The sequence below is a fragment of the Bombina bombina genome, chromosome 5 (assembly GCF_027579735.1).
Source record: "Bombina bombina isolate aBomBom1 chromosome 5, aBomBom1.pri, whole genome shotgun sequence".
In the NCBI taxonomy this organism is placed as follows: domain Eukaryota; kingdom Metazoa; phylum Chordata; class Amphibia; order Anura; family Bombinatoridae; genus Bombina; species Bombina bombina.
Genome location: NC_069503.1, coordinates 176,617,468 through 176,635,682, shown reverse-complemented (window position 1 = coordinate 176,635,682; position 18,215 = coordinate 176,617,468). Strand labels below are relative to the sequence as shown.

At 36.2% G+C, this 18,215-nt stretch overlaps 1 protein-coding gene across 3 annotated transcripts in view; it reads right to left on the bottom strand.

Annotated features, from left to right (window-relative positions):
- The window catches only part of NUB1 (negative regulator of ubiquitin like proteins 1), a 275,592-nt gene that overhangs the window by 242,043 nt on the left and 15,334 nt on the right, over window positions 1-18,215 (bottom strand). For all 3 annotated transcript variants that reach the window (XM_053713794.1, XM_053713795.1, XM_053713793.1), the window contains exons 3-4: window positions 10,876-11,043; window positions 7,304-7,362 (exon numbers count right to left, since the gene is read on the bottom strand). In XM_053713794.1, coding sequence (XP_053569769.1) covers window positions 7,304-7,362; window positions 10,876-11,043 — 227 coding nt within the window. The remainder of the gene's footprint in view (window positions 1-7,303; window positions 7,363-10,875; window positions 11,044-18,215) is intronic.

Sequence of the window (18,215 nt, the reverse complement as noted above, 5' to 3'; positions counted from 1 at the left end):
GCTCACAATCGGGCGGCCTTTAACGTCATCAATACTCTTATGCACCTTGGGAAGATGATGGAAGATGGGCACAACGGGACATGTTACATATAGATAATCCCTCGTGGATTCATTAATGTGCCCATCTTCCAAACCATCATCCAAAATGGTCTTTAGAGTAGCTTGGTACATCTGTGTAGGGTCACCTGGTAATGGAACATAATTGTCAGTATTCTGTAATTGGCGTAAGGCCTCTTTAACATAATCAGTCCTGTCGAGAACGACTATTGAACCACCCTTATCTGCCTTGCGTATTGTAATATCATCCATTCTTTTCAATTCATTTAATGCCCTTTTTGCATTGCGTGATAGGTTATCATTAGAAACAGCCGTTTCTTTTAGACTCAAAAGATCATTCTCCACCCTTCTGTAAAAGGTCTCTAGTATTGTACCCCTATAATGTATAGGGTAAAAGTCAGATGAGGGTTTAAACCCACTGAACTCATTTACAGAATGGTGGTCCTGATCGATATGACCTTCAATAGACAAAGCATTAAGGGTGGTAATGTCACAAGCATCCTTAAAAGAGGTACAGTTAACTTCACATACTTCAGGTATACCAACTCCAACCCTAGTTTCCTCCTCCAATGGTGATTCCCTAAAAAATTTCTGTAAAGTTAAGTTCCTTATCAATTTATTTAGATCTAGCATAGTTTCAAAAACATTAAACATATTAGTAGGTGCAAAGTTGAGACCCAGGCTCAGCACATTAAGATGTTCTTTAGTGAGTATTCTAGATGAAAGGTTTATTACATTGTTTATTTGTATTTCGTGTTGGTCCTGTTCCCTCTTACTGGGTACCTTATTTGCTCGTGACCTATACCTGTTTTTTCTGATGCTATGTGAAAAACCTTATCAAATTCTGCTTTATCTTGGTTTGCCTGACCAGATTGTTTAACATGTTGACTCATCACATATTTAGAGCCTTTGCTACTAGCTGCTGCTTGTGGCACTATCTCCTTCTGTTTCGCTCCCTGGTCATCATTGTATATAACTACTTGTGAGTCTGGAGTCTGAAAATTAACATTATGATGTATACTGGGCTTTAAGATACCAATCTGTGTGCTCTGACCCTGATTACTTTCTCCTTGTTGTTTTAATACTTCTGAGTTCTTGTTACTTTCAGAATGGGGTACAGGTGTAAGTGTATTACTTGGAGATCTATTATGTCTATTGCTATTCCTATTCCTACTCCTGGATCTACCCCTATTCTGCGATCTCCTTGTGTTTGTTCTATCTGTCTTGTTCCAAACATAAACATTCTTGTTGTCAAAATCTGTTTTATCTCTCACATATTTTGTGTGCTTTAAATTCAAGACAGAAGTTTTAATCTCAGTAAGAGATGTTTTCAGAATATTATCAAACTTAGGGAAATCTATTTCATTTTTTCTGCTGTTCATTTCAATTTGCAGTACCCCAATTTCCTCTCTTACTGTTGTTAACAATTTAACTTTGTATGATATCAAATGTAACATTAATCGAACAGAACACTCAGTGAGAATACTATTCCAGGCCTCAATAAATTCCTCATCTTGAACTTCAAAGGTTGGAAACTTATTGAGCCTAAGTCCTCTTGGTATCATATTTAATTTCAGGTATCTTTCAAAAGTCCAAATATCATATTGCAATTTCATTTCCTTAATGAGTAGTTTCTCCATTTCATCAAACAAGCAACTCAAGTTGTAATCCATAATATTCGTAGAAAAAATTCTGTCCAAATCCATACATTCTCTATCAGTCACTGGCATAAGTGAATAAAAATTTAAATTTTCTGTACCCTCCATGTTAGAAGTGCTCATGGACAAATTAGATAAATGAGGATGTGAAAAAACTGTGCTTTATCAGGTATGCACAGATAATTAAACAAAGTAAAAAAAAAAGTGGTTTTCAATCCTTCATTAAATATATGTATATGTCCAAAGATAGTCTTATCCTTTAATAACCCCACATGGCTATTGCCCTAAGACTTCATTTGAGAGGCAACAACAGTCTCATCTGAAACAGTTAGATCAAACATAGAGCGTAATCACTGTTGTGAGTAAATGTCGGTGTGGGTCTAATACACAATCTTCCTTAAAATGTGTCTTACTCATGCAAGAAACCGCTATGCGGCTACCCACTTACCGACCTCACCGGATATTTCCTCGATAGGTGATTGCTCTTGGCGTCCTGGAAGTTGTTATCCACCGCTATGTCCGTATTCTTACTTCAGCATTGAAGCAGCCCTCTGTACTTCCAATGCCAATCCGATATCCACGCACTGGAAACAGCGTGAATACGTGTAGATGCGTGTGTGACGTACCACGTGTACGTACTCGTCCAATCAGATTGGAGAGAATCCGGGGCACCTTTTATGAATGATAGTAAGCCTCAATAGGGAAGTCTAGCTGTCCACGCCAAACTGGGGTGTAAATAGAGCACTTAATACCGCTATTGCACAACTGCTGACCTGAAAAGTTCACGAATCCACAAGCCCAAAGTTTTTCAGCAAAAAAGTGCAGAGTAGCGGTAAAAACATAAACTTTATTCAAGTGTAGTCACACTCATTAAAACATGGGGGTATCAGCATAAAAATAGAACAAAGAACAAAAATCAAACATGAGAACAAATAGCTGACATGTTTCGGCACACAGCCGTAATCATAGCTAATGGGCACACCTGTATTAGACCTTTAGTACCCTTCTCTAAATTCTCATTGGTTGCAATAAAATCATGTTGAGATTGTCACTCCTCCCTATTATTTATTTATAACTTACAATACAATCTTGATTAAATATAATAGGATAGAACTCTTAAGTAGAGGAACATAATTCTAAAAAAATTACGTCTATTATATTTGATATGAATTCAAACTTAAACACTTAGCCAGGCTAACGTTACAATAGAAATGAATAGTAACTAAATGGATAGCAGCAGTTCTAATATCTTGTATATTAATAATAAAAACCTTAATAGATAGTGGAAAAAGTTGTAACCATACAATTCCTTCATTAAAGATATTGAAAAACCCATTGCATCCAAATGTGTAGATAAAGAGTGTATGAAAAATTTCCATGAAAAAAGTGTAGAGTGTTTTTTATCAAAAAACACACCAAATACAGCAATGAATCCGGACTTGGCATATAGCTAATGAATCAACAAATTCATTCAGGATTTTTCCTATCTTTATTTAAGTATATACTATACCAAATCCACATTCATTACAATAACACAAATTAAGAAAGATTGGAAAAAATCTATTTCCAATAGTTAATTAAGTCGAACTCAGAGTTCAAACCTGAAGGGACTCTGGTGCCCAGTTTAAATATCCAGAACATCTCCCTCTTGCCCAGCAATTTATCTCTATCCCCTCCCCTAGGGGGGGTAGCCACCCTTTCAATAGCCTGCCAGCGAAAAGTGGTCAAAGTCTTATTGTGCCTTTTAGCAAAGTGCTGGACAAGAGGGGTTGTTGCTGTGCCTGAACTGATCGTGGATAAATGGTTCCTAATTCTCGTGTTGGCATCAACCTCAAATGATGCCAACACGAGAATTAGGAACCATTTATCCACGATCAGTTCAGGCACAGCAACAACCCCTCTTGTCCAGCACTTTGCTAAAAGGCACAATAAGACTTTGACCACTTTTCGCTGGCAGGCTATTGAAAGGGTGGCTACCCCCCCTAGGGGAGGGGATAGAGATAAATTGCTGGGCAAGAGGGAGATGTTCTGGATATTTAAACTGGGCACCAGAGTCCCTTCAGGTTTGAACTCTGAGTTCGACTTAATTAACTATTGGAAATAGATTTTTTCCAATCTTTCTTAATTTGTGTTATTGTAATGAATGTGGATTTGGTATAGTATATACTTAAATAAAGATAGGAAAAATCCTGAATGAATTTGTTGATTCATTAGCTATATGCCAAGTCCGGATTCATTGCTGTATTTGGTGTGTTTTTTGATAAAAAACACTCTACACTTTTTTCATGGAAATTTTTCATACACTCTTTATCTACACATTTGGATGCAATGGGTTTTTCAATATCTTTAATGAAGGAATTGTATGGTTACAACTTTTTCCACTATCTATTAAGGTTTTTATTATTAATATACAAGATATTAGAACTGCTGCTATCCATTTAGTTACTATTCATTTCTATTGTAACGTTAGCCTGGCTAAGTGTTTAAGTTTGAATTCATATCAAATATAATAGACGTAATTTTTTTAGAATTATGTTCCTCTACTTAAGAGTTCTATCCTATTATATTTAATCAAGATTGTATTGTAAGTTATAAATAAATAATAGGGAGGAGTGACAATCTCAACATGATTTTATTGCAACCAATGAGAATTTAGAGAAGGGTACTAAAGGTCTAATACAGGTGTGCCCATTAGCTATGATTACGGCTGTGTGCCGAAACATGTCAGCTATTTGTTCTCATGTTTGATTTTTGTTCTTTGTTCTATTTTTATGCTGATACCCCCATGTTTTAATGAGTGTGACTACACTTGAATAAAGTTTATGTTTTTACCGCTACTCTGCACTTTTTTGCTGAAAAACTTTGGGCTTGTGGATATATATATATATATATATATATATAAAAGTATCTATTTCTAAACACCCCTATGTGAAGTACATTGGAATGTGAAATGTTTACAGTAAATACAAGGTTAAACACTTTATTAAATATGAATATTGCATAAATATGATTTTACATGTTTTCAGCTACTTGACAGCAAATGGCTCCAATGAACGCACTTACACATACATACACATATATATGTCTATACATGTATACATATATATTTGTGTGTTTATATGTGTATATATGTCTGTAAATACACACACACGTATATACATACATATTCAATTGTGCTCAAGTGAACGTGTTTACTTTCAACCTGTAATACACGCGCTACGATGCGTGCAAAGACCCTCAATAAACCCCTTATCGTTAGCGCACCACTCGTAATCTAGCTCATAAGGTTTTATAACTGGACTGTAGAACATCTGCTTCAGTCGACACTACTGTGCAGCCATACAAGTACACACATATTGTACGTTATATTATACACACATATGCATACAAACACTGGTCTTCTACACAATTTAATGCAACAGTTTAGAGTATATACAAGATATGCATTTCATGTTAATGCAGTTTAACCCCTTAACGACCAACGACGTATGGGGTACGTCCTGCAAAAAAATGCAGTTAATGACCAAGGACGTACCCCGTACGTCGTTGGTCTTTGAAAGCAGTGGAAGCGATCCTGATGACTTCCAACTGCTTTCATGTTATAGCAGTGATGCCTCGATATTGAGGCATCCTGCTATAACATTTTTTAGCCCACCGATGAAGAGAGAGCCACCCTGTGGCCCTCTCTGCATCGGCCATCAATGGCCATGTTCGTTGGTGGGTGGGAGCTTACCCAGGGAGGCGGGTGGACGGCCATCGATGGGGAAGGGTGCGAGATCGAGCGCGCGCGCGCGTGCACATGAGTGGGTGCGCGCGTGCACGGGAGCGGGTGCGCGCGGGCGGTTGGGAACCCTACACTATGGAACAAATGTTAAGTGTTACACGGTGGGAGAGAGGGTGGGAACATTAGAAAATAACTTGTAATTTAACGATCTGGGAGGGTGGGAGGTTGGGGGTTGAGGGGGGGAAGCTACACTACAGAAAATATAATTTTTAAAATAATAAAATATAATAAAAAACATATTTGATTTCAAACTGGGTACTGGCAGACAGCTGCCAGTACCCAATATGGCGCATAATAAGGCAGAGAGGGGGGTTAGAGAGCTGTTTGGGGGGGATCAGGGAGGTTGGGGGCTAAGGGGGGATCCTACAGAGCAGAATTATCTTTTTTTTTTTTTTTAAATCCCAAAAAAACTCTTATTTTAGTACTGGCAGACTTACTAATGGGGACAATTGTGGGGTGGGGGAGGGAAGAGAGCTGTTTGGGAGGGATCAGGGGGTGTGATGTGTCATGTGGGAGGTTGATACCTACACTAAAGCTAAAATTAACCCTGCAAGCTCCCTAATTAACCCCTTCAATGCTGGGCATTATACACGTGTGGTGCGCAAGGGCATTTAGCTGCCTTCTAATTACCAAAAAGCAAAGCCAAAGCCATATATGTCTGCTATTTCTGAACAAAGGGGATCCCAGAGAAGCTTTTACAACCATTTACGCCATAATTGCACAAGCTGTTTGTAAATAATTTCAGTGAGAAACCTAAAATTGTGAAAAATTTAACGCTTTATTTTTATTTGTTAGCATTTGGCGGTGAAATGGTGGCATGAAATATACCAAAATGGGCCTAGATCAATACTTTGGGTTGTCTACTACATTATACTAAAGCTAAAATTAACCCTAAAAGCTCCCTACAAGCTTCCTAATTAACCCCTTCAATGCTGGGCATAATACATGTGTGGTGCGCAGTGGCATTTTGCGGCCTTCTAAATACCAAAAAGCAATGCCAAAGCCATATATGTCTGGAATTTCTGAACAAAGGGGATCCCAGAGAAGCATTTACAACCATTTGTGCCATAATTGCACAAGTTGTTTGTAAATAATTTCAGTGAGAAACCTAAAGTTTGTGAAACAATTTGTGAAAAAGTGAACAATTTTTTTTATTTGATCGCATTTGGTAGTGAAATGGTGGCATGAAATATACCAAAATTGGCCTAGATCAATACTTTGGGATGTCTTCTAAAAAAAAATATATGCATGTCAAGGGATATTCAGGGATTCCTGAAAGATATCAGTGTCCCAATGTAACTAGCGCTAATTTTGAAAAAAAGTGGTTTGGAAATAGCAAAGTGCTACTTGTATTTATGGCCCTATAACTTGCAAAAAAAGCAAAGCACATGTAAACATTGGGTATTTCTAAACTCAGGACAAAATTTAGAAACTATTTAGCATGGGTGTTTTTTGGTGGTTGTAGATGTGTAACAGATTTTGGGGGTCAAAGTTAGAAAAAGTGTGTTTTTTTCCATTTTTTCCTCATATTTTATAATTTTTTTTATAGTAAATTATAAGATATGATGAAAATAATGGTATCTTTAGAAAGTCCATTTAGTGGCGAGAAAAACGGTATATAATATGTGTGGGTACAGTAAATGAGTAAGAGGAAAATTACAGGTAAACACAAACACTGCAGAAATGTAAAAATAGCCTTGGTCCCAAACGGACAGAAAATGGAAAAGTGCTGTGGTCATTAAGGGGTTAATAATGATGCATCAGATTTCAAAAATCATGAAATATACACACAATATTTACTTACTGACACTTTAGCTCTTTGCCAGTGATATTCAAAGAAGTTTCCAAATAGTTTTTTGAGCCCTGTTAAAGAAAAAAAAGAAAAAAACAGTAGTTACAAAGTATTCTCCTTCATTTGTAACAATCAAATCAAGTAACTGTTCCATTTAAGATATTCAAGTGTGATCAATACATATTAAAACGAACATTTAAATCACAATTAAAATATCAAAAAGAGAGAAAATAGTTTTATAAAAAAATAAATAAATATATATATGTTTCACATTTGAAAATGCTACTTTATTGAACAAAGGCAGTTATAGAAAAGAAAATGATAACCCCTTTATAATTATGCAGTCATTTCCTTCATACAACAGTTAAAGGGTTATCATCAACTTTACTTTAACACCTTAACCCAATGGGACGTATATACACGTCATGCGGTACTTTGCTCATCATACCGCATAACGTATATATACACAAATGTGAGCTCCAGTAAGCTCCAGCAGTCTCGGCTGTAAAGTTACACCCGAGAGTTGCAGTTCCTGAGCTCCAGGCATTTGTCTGCATATGAAACCAGTGCACGATTGGTGCTCCGGTTCCACATGAAGGCAGATGCCTAATTGTTACAGACAGTGACACTGTGTATGTCACCGTCTGTAACGATCAACTTCTTGTGCCGGCGGGAGGTGTGGGAGGAAAGGCAAGAGGCGGCGTGGAGGGGAAGGGAGTTGGAGGAGCCCTACACTACAGAGAGAGGGTGGGATGGGAAGCTACACTACGGAAAAAAAGGGGAATTGGAGGGTGGGGGACGTAATTAATGATCTCAGGGAGAGGGCACCACTACACTACAGAAAGAAAGAAAAAAAAAAAGAAAAAGAGAAAACTGGGTGCTGGCAGACAGCTGTCAGTATTTAAGATGGCCACCAATAGTAAGAGGGATAACGAGCTGTTTGGGAGGGATCAGAGTGGTGGGAAGATTGAGGAGTGATCACTACACTGTGAGGACAATAATAATAAAAAAATCCCTAAACTGCATACTGGCAGACCTTCTACCAGTACCTAAGATGGTGGTGACCAGTGGGGGGTGAGCGAGGGAAGAGAGCTATTTGGGAGGGATTGGGTAGAGCTACTCTGCATCAAAAATGAACCTTACAAGCCAACTGATTAACCCCTTCACTGCCAGGAATTTCACGTAAGGTGCGCAGCTGCAATTAGCAGCATTCTAATCGCCAAAAAGCAATAGAAAAGCCATGCATGTCTGCATTTCTGAACAAAGGGGATCCCGGAGAAGCTTTTATAACCATTTGTCATATGACTGCAGTGGTTGTGTTTTGCAAAAAAGTTAACGATTTTTTTTTATGTCATCGTATCTGGCGGTCAAATAGTGACATCAAACATACCGAACTGGGTCTAGATCAATACCTTGAGCTTGATATATCTGATGACCGCTACTTGATAAATACGGACTACAGGTTCTCTTGTGATTACCTGCAGTCGAAGGGAGGAGAAGGGCTTGATAATTCAAGCCTTTGGGTTGTCTACTTTATAAATATATATATCGTTTTCATAGGTAAATAAAAATGTTCAAAAACTCTATTTCTGTTTAATTAGAGTAAGAAGAAAAATGCTAAAAATGATCCAGTACTTGGGACAAGTGTTACTCTGAAATTCCCTGGAGTGGAGGAGTTAAAGGACCAGTCAACACAGTAGATTTGCATAATCAACAAATGCAAGATAACAAGACAATGCAATAGCACTTAGTCTGAAGTTCAAATGAGTAGTAGATTTTTCTTCTGACAATTTAAAACATGTCTTTTTCCACTCCTCCTGTACCATGTGACAGCCATCAGCCAATCACAAATGCATACACGTACCATGTGACAGTCATCAGCCATTCACAAATGCATACACACTTATTCTTGCACATGCTCAGTAGGAGCTGGTGACTCAAAAAGTTTAAATATAAAAAGAATGTATACATTTTGTTAATGGAAGTAAATTAGAAAGTTGTTTAAAATGGCATGCTCTATCTGAATAATGAAAGTTTAATTTTGATTGAGTGTCCCTTTAAGTTAATTTTGAGGAGTTAGAAACCATCCACACTATTCTGACTAAAAATGTATTTTTAATCACTATCATGTATTTAGTAGTGTATAAGGAGGTTAATATTATTTGTATTTTAATAGCTTTAACTTGTATGATTCATGACTTAAAGGGACATTAAACCCAAAAAAATTATTTCATGATTCAGACTGAGAATACAATTTTAAACAACATTCCAATGTACTTCTATTAACTAATTTGCTTCATTCATTAGATATCCTTTGTTAAAGAAATAGCAATGCACATGGGTGAGCCAATCACATGAGGCATCTATGTGCAGCCACCAATCAGACGCTACTGAACCTATCTAGATATGCTTTTCAGGAAAGAATATCAAGAGAATGAAGCAAATTAGATAATAGAAGTAAATTAGAAAGTTGTTCAAAATGGTATTCTCTATCTGAATCATGAAAGAAAAAATGTGGGTTTAATGTCCCTTTAATTAAAATAAATAAATATATATATATATATATATTATATTTATATATATATATTCAGTTTACTTCCATTATCAAATTTACCTAATGCTCTTCAACAAAGAATACCATGATAACAAAGCAAGTTTGATAATTGAGGCAAATAGGAAACTTGTTTTTCACAATTGTATCCTGAATCATGAAAGAAAAATTTGTGTTTCATGTCCCTTTAAAGGGACAGTCTACACTAAAATTGTTATTGTTTAAAAAGATAGATAACGCCTTTAATGCCTATTCCTCAGCTTTGCACAACCAACATTGTTATATTAATGTATTTTATAACATTTAAACCTCTTAAGCTTCAGACTGTTTCTAAGCCACTACAGGCAGCCTCTTAATCACATGCTTTTTATTTGCTTTTCACAACAGGAGCCTGCTAGTTCATGTGGGACATATAGATAACATTGTGCTCACACCCAAGGAGTTATTTAAGAGTTAGCACAATACAGTACTAAATGCAAGCCAATAGATAATAAATACATAGTTATTCGATAAGGGGGCTGTCAGAAGATGCTTAGATACAAGTTAATCACAAAGGTAAAACGTATATTAATATAACTGTGTTGGTTATGCAACACTGGGGAATGGGTAATAAAGGGATTATCTATCTTTTAAAACAATAACAACTGTCCCTTTAAGGCTTCTAACATTTTGGCCAAGGGGGGGTCAAAAAAGGTTTGCTATCCGTATGTACAGTGTATATATAAAAGAGAGCTGCATTTAAATATGTTGGCATTTGCTTTGCCTGAAAAAAATGAATAAGAAAAGCTCATCTACTATACCAGTATCAGGATGTACTCTGTACCAATGAAAATTAGTAGGAAATGCCCATCAGCCAATCAGGATATGTGTGAATTATGCAACTGATACAGCTGTATTAGTGCCAATTTAAATTTAAAACACATTTACATTTTTGGAAAAAAAAAAAAAAAATCAACAAGTTTAAATGCTGTGGTTGGACATGGATTGCAACAAAATGTTTGGAGTGCAGCATGTAAAACACCTAGCTCCTTACTTTATTAAGTTTTCGTGGAAGGAAGACATGTAGGGTGGCTACGCCCTTTTCTTTGAAAGCTTGATTTCCAGTACCACGCAGGATTGAAGATTGGCGAATTTCCTCCAATGCGCACGTAATGTCATCTAAATCGTATTTCATCTTGTCAGAATATTTCTGAGATAACTCCTAAAAAAACAACAACAAAAACCACTTAATTTAAAAGGACCACTAAATGCAGTATAAATGCATAACTAAAAAGTCAATGCAATAACACTTACAAATAAGCAGTAGATTTTTTTCTGACATTTTCCGCCCATTTGCCAGCCCCCCTGTATCATGTGACAGCCATCAGCCAATTACAGACTAGTATACGTATACCCTGTGAATTTGTGCATACACTCAATGGGAACTGGTGCCTCAGAAAGTGTGCAAATAAAAAGAATGTGAGAAAATTTGATATTAGAAGTAAATTGGAAAGTCTCTTGAAATTGCATGCTTTGTCTGAAACATAAGTTTAATTTTGACTTTAGTGTCCCTTTAAGATTGACACTACAAATGTACAGTGTTTGCTAGAATCTCAGTTAACTTGTATAAATACCATGCTATTAACATATTAGAATAGTTTCTAATTTCAACCACTTTACTGATGAGCCATATCCACCCCTGTATTGAGATGTTTGGAGTTTTTAAATGCTGCTCAAGCAGATTCAAATTAAATTAGGGGTCAACAAGTCGGTTAAAAATTAGGAGCCAGAAAAACATTTAGGAGCCAGACAGTGGTATTTCTATACAGATATATGGAGAATAACCCAAAAAGTTAGGAGCCAGATCTAAAATTCTAGAAGCCAGTGTCTCCCTGGCTCTTGGGTTTGTCAAGCCCTGAATTATACTATTATTTTATGTATACATCATGACATGTGAGAACTCTACAACATCATTTTGAAAAAATATATATTTATTTGCATGAAAATGTTAATAAAGAAGGTTGTACATTACCCACAGGCTACCTCACTCACTACCTCAACCACATAGAGCCCAGTTGTTTACAGGAGACCTTTTTAACCGAATCCAACATACTCAACCTTGCCGGCTTGCTTCAATACTTGCCTTAAGTATCCTTATCTGCAATACCTTCCCTTTCACTACCTTTCCTCTCCAAGTTACTTTCCTACCCTCCCTCTTCCTTTATCAACTTTAAAGAGCATTTTAAAACTATTAATTAATAATGTTACAATTGTAAAGAAGATCTAAGGAGGTAGTAGACGGGCTGATGGAGACCAATATAATGCCCAACCACCGACTACTATCCACATATTAATATAATGCCCAACCACCGACTACTATCCACATATTATTATAATGCCCAACCACCGACTACTATCCACATATTAATATAATGCCCAACCACCGACTACTATCCACATATTATTATAATGCCCAACCACCGACTACTATCCACATATTAATATAATGCCCAACCACCGACTACTATCCACATATTATTATAATGCCCAACCACCGACTACTATCCACATATTATTATAATGCCCAACCACCGACTACTATCCACATATTAATATAATGCCCAACCACCGACTACTATCCACATATTAATATAATGCCCAACCACCGACTACTATCCACATATTAATATAATGCCCAACCACCGACTACTATCCACATATTAATATAATGCCCAACCACCGACTACTATCCACATATTAATATAATGCCCAACCACCGACTACTATCCACATATTAAGACCTGAAGAACTGATAGACATACTGATACTATTGCATCATGTGTAAATAAGCACCCTCCATGTCCACTCTTGACTTTCCTTGCCTCACCCAAATGCACCTTTACAATGTTCTATGTTTTCTGTAAACTATGCTCTAGAAAATAATAAAAAAATATTATTAAAAAAAAATAAAGAAGGTTGTAAACAATTGTGTGTGGTTTTTGTTGTCTAAACGCTATAGTCAGACAAAGAAGGGGTTCTACTCAGATAAATGATGGCTTTTGGCTATAGTTTTGTAACTTTAAAGGGACACTAAACCCAAAAAAATTCTTTCATGCATGAAGTTGAGAATATAATTTTAAACAACATTCCAGTTTACTTCTATTATCTAATTTGCTTCATTCTTTAGATATCCTTTGTTGAAGAAATTGCAATTCACATGGGTGAGCCAATCACACGAGGCATCTATGTGCAGCAACCAATCAGCAGCTACTGAGCCTATCTAGATATGCTTTTCAGCAAAGTGTATCAAGAGAACAAAGCAAATTAGATAATAGAAGTACATTAGAAAGTTGTTTAAAATTGCATGCTCTTTCTAAATCATGAAAGAAAAAAAATGGGGTTTTATGTCCCTTTAATCTGCACACAGGGGCTCCCATGAGCCTTTACTCAAATAAATGCACATTTAATTACACCAGGTGATCACTATTACCACAATTAAAACTTACATAGGAGCTTTACTTTAAGGAGGGGATTAAAACAAGGGGGTCCCTAGGCCTTGTTGATGACCTGTTAAACTGCCTAGAGACCCTTCATAAAAAATATATTTACATTTTAATAAATAAAAGTTGTAAACAATAAGCATGGGCACACATTTACCATTTTGGGCTGCAGCATTTGACTTATTTCAGTGTAACATTAATAAATCCAGTGCCAGAAACTGCCTAATGCTGCAGCCTGAATGTTTGCCCATTCCTAGTAAACAATAGTGTGCGTGCGCATGTATTTTTTTCTAAACTCTATTCAAAAGAAGAATTAATCACCTGGTTATTAAAACATTTATTAAGGCTTTATTAAAAATAAAAAAGGGGTTTTATGGGCTTTATGATAAGGGGTCATGAGGCCTTTTTGATGGCCTGTTATTAGACATGCACAGCGAAAAATTGGTTTTGTCCGTTTCTGACAAATTTCATCCATGTGGTCATTTGTTTTGGACAATTTGTATTTGTCACCGTTTTCTTCCAATGGGAACAGCAAATGTAAACACCTAAAAGTTAACAAAAATCTTACACTATGATTTGAACAATTTAAAAAAAACTATCTTTGAAACATTTACAGAACATACAACTCTCTGATTGAATTTAATAACTAGCACAACTGCATGTTACAATAGCTCTAGTCAAAATGATTAAAAATGTCTGAGCCTCCTCTAGTCTCACACCTTCCCATGCTAGGGTAAGGCTTGATTGGACAAGCCTGTGTGACTTAATTCCAACATTTAGTGGCTGACTGGCTGTCCCTAACATTAACCATTAGTAATACTATGGCAGGATTGGAAAGGGGATGATGGACACATGAATGGTCAGACCGCCTGTACATCATGACAAACAAAGAAGCTGATTAACCAAATAATATAAACCCCCCCCCCCCATCCTTTCATGCACCATTTTTGGCACAAACAAATGAAGAAAATCAATTTTGTCAAGCAATCATTCGTTCTTCGTCCATTTATTCCAATAATGTATCTGGCTGTTCTTGTATCGGAAGACTCGATAACTTAGCAAAATTCTGTTGAATTTGAACCTACTTGTTATAAAATTGTAAAATGTGTTCGAAATATAAAGTATAAGCACACTTTTTTATTTTTCATTTTTTTTAAAAAGTAATTTCAAAGAGCAGGGGATAATCTTTCAAACAGTGGGTCTTATGGGTTTCTAGGGCTAAGGAAGCAAAAATCAAGGATTTTGAGTAACACCTCTTTAGCTCCCTTAAAGGGACAGTCTACACCAGAATTGTTATTGTTTTAAAAGATAGATAATCCCTTGTTTACTGATTCCCTAGTTTTGCATAACCAACACAGTTATATTTATACATTTTTTACCTCTGTGATTATCTTGTATCTAAGCCTCTGCAGACTGCCCCTTTATTTCAGTTCTTTTGACAGACTTGCAGTTTAGCCAATCAGTGATGGCTCCCAGGTAACTTCACGTGCACGAGCACAGTGTTATCTATATGAAAAACATGAACTAACACCATCTAGTGGTGAAAAACCTTTAAAATGCATTCTTAAGAGGCAGCCTTCAAGGTCCAAGAAATTAGCATATGAACCTCCTAGGTTAAGAACAAAGAAAAATTGGTGATAAAAGTAAATTGGAAAATTGTTTAAAATTACATGCCCTATCTGAATCATGAAAGTTTTTTTTGGACTAGACTGTCCCTTTAAGCTCTGTGAAGCAGCCTGGCACTTCCAGAATCTGGGGTTTTGGTACATCATCAGTATCCTCGGATTCCCCAGGCAATGCAGATACAGACAGCCACCTCATAGTGCTCCAGTTAGTGCGAGGGGGTTGCAATGAATTCGGAAAGTGCTCCCCTAACCCCAGGATGACAACACGTAGTCATCATCCACACTACAAACATTGCACGGGTAACAAAAATGAGCCTTCATCTGCAGTTAAAATAGGTGCCTTAAAGGGATAGTGCACTGTAAAATTGTTTTCCTCATGTGTTATACCAACAGCAGGGTATAAAATGTATAGGAAGTAGTTTCTTTAAGTTTATTTTAGTAATTGATTTTTTGTTTATGTAACTTTTTTATAGCCATTACTGCAGTACAGAAGTTTTCAGTATAGGTGGGCATACAACAGCCAAAAGCAGTTATTTAAAATGATAAAATGAAGGTGAAGTAACTATTTGTAAACCATTTACTACACTTCAGCAGGAAAACTGAGTCATTGGTAATACATAAAAGGAGGAGAACACTTTACCAGTACAGTGTCCCTTTAAAGGGACAGTAAACACCTGGAGATTGTAATTTAAAATGTTTAATTATGTATAGCAAAACAACTTTGTAATAGACTTTCATTGTGCACTTTGCCCCTTTCTTTGTCATTTAATGGGGCTTTCCAGTTCTAAGAACACTAAGAACACACGTCAGGATTCACAAGCCTAACCATTACAACATATGTGTTCCAATTGGCTTCAGCGGGATGATAAGATGGCAAAACAATGAGATTTTGCTAACAGAATGGCAGTGGCTAGCTCTGTCTACTCCAATAACAATTTTGGATTGGCTCCTCCAAATAAGGCAAGTGGTGAGTAGAGTTTGGATATAGAAAAACCAACTGCAGCAAACAAGGTGATAATGTATTCTAATATTGTACAGTATATCATAAGGTGTTATTGTGCCTTTAATTCCTAACTGTTAAATACCAATACATTTTCACAGAATATGCCTTGGTAATTTAAAGGGACATGAAACCCTTTTTTCTTTCATGATTAAGACAAAGCATGCAATTTACTTTTATTATAAAATGCTCTTTGTTGTCTGTTTCTTTTATTGATAAAAACAGTAGTGTGCACATGTCTGGATCACTATATAGCAGCAGTTTTGCAAGAATGTTAATTATTTGCAAGAACACTAGATGGCAGCACTATTTTCTGCAATGTAGTTCTCTATACACCTACCTGGGTATCTCTTCAACAAAGAATACCATGGGAACAAAGCAAATTTGATAATGGAAGTTAACTGGAAACTTTTTAAAAATGGTATTCTCTGTCTGAATCACAAAATAAATTGTTTGGGTTTCATAACTTTTTAATTTAAGGAAATCAGAGAAGAGACAGTCATATATGGAAAACATTAAATGGGCATTAAACACTTGCAGATTGTAAAACAAAATATATACAGGTGGCCCTCGATTTACGCCGGTTCAATTTGCGCCGTTTCAGAATAACAAACTTTTTTTCAGTCATGTGACTGCTATTTAAAAGTATTGCAAAGCATTGCATTGATTAAAATAGCCAGTAGGTGGAGCTGTCCGCTTGTGTTGCAGCAAAGGTATGCAAAGCCAAGCACAGAAACAGGCTGGAATTAATTAGTCTAGCTAGACATGACCCATCGAGCAGCTTTCATAGGAACAAGATCTTCCCGTCTATAAATCAGTCCTGATTGGAATGCATAGAAATAACTATTTGCAGAAAAATGCAAGTAAAGTCTGTGTTGTGTGATTATTTTATTAGGTTTATAATGCAGTTTAGCAAATGTTTTTGTCTATTTAACTTAGTTTAATTATATATTCTGTGTTGTGTGATTATTTTATTAGGTTAATAATGCTGTTTAGCATTTTAAGTCTTCATTTCAAAGCTTTAAAAATAATTTATTAGGTGTTACTTATGACAATTTTGATAGGGGTTTGGAACCTAACTCCCTCACTTCCTATTGACTTGCATTATAAACTGGGTTTCAATTTACAACGGTCTTGATTTACAACCATTCCTTCTGGAACCTAACCCCGGTGTAAACGGAGGGCTACCTGTAATTATATGTAGTAAAAACACTTTGCAATATTCTGTTTGTTTTTTTTGTAACCTTTACCTGTAATTTAATTCTGAAAATTGTAAACTCCTATCAAGAGTGGAAGTGCAGACTCCATACTTAATCCTGCTGTATTCATTGGTTGCACAGTCTAGTGACCTTTTTTATAACTATCCTGAATTGGCCTCAGGAAAGAAGGGAACCTAGGTTACAACATGGCAGTGTCTATTCAATATTTAAACAACTAATATAGTTAAAAACAGCTGTATATTATTCTCAGGCTTATGTCTCCTTTGAATACATTGTTTTGTCTAGCATTTATTTAGTCTTTAATGTCCCTTTAAAGAGACATGAAACCCAAACATTTTATTTCATGATTCAGATAGAGTATACAATTTTAAACAACTTTCAAATTTACTTCTATTGACAATTTTGCTTCATTCTCTTGGTATCCTTTATTGTAGGAGCAACAATGCACTACTGGGAGCTAGCTGAACACATCTGTAACTATCCTATTTACGTCTATTAACAATTTTGCTTCATTCTCTTGGTATCTCTTGGTATCCTTTATTGAAAGAGCAACGATGCACTACTGGGAGATAGCTGAACACATATGTAAGCCAATGATAAGAAGCATATATGTGCAATCACCAATCAACAGCTAGATTCCATTTCCTGAGCATACCTAGGTATTCTTTTCAACAGAAGATATCTACAAAACAAATTAGAAAATAGAAGTAATTTTGAAAGTTGTTTAAAATTGTATGCTCTATCTGAATATTTGCAAAGCTGGGCACAGAGAAACAAAGATACACAAGAGACAATCTATAGCCGATGGAACCGCGAGGCAAAGTAGCAATATGATAAATCTTATAATATGAGGCTTTAGCAGAAGGTACAGAAGAATATTATACATATCCAGGCCCTAATGATCGAAAGTTCCTTGAGGCGGCAAGATAATCAAAAGGAATCCGTCGCCATGCTGAGAAAGCCAGCAAAATATAGCCTGACATCAATGTTTAAAGGAGGCATCGCTGAAAGGCGTTTTACTATACATTGCAATGGGTGGCGATTCTGGC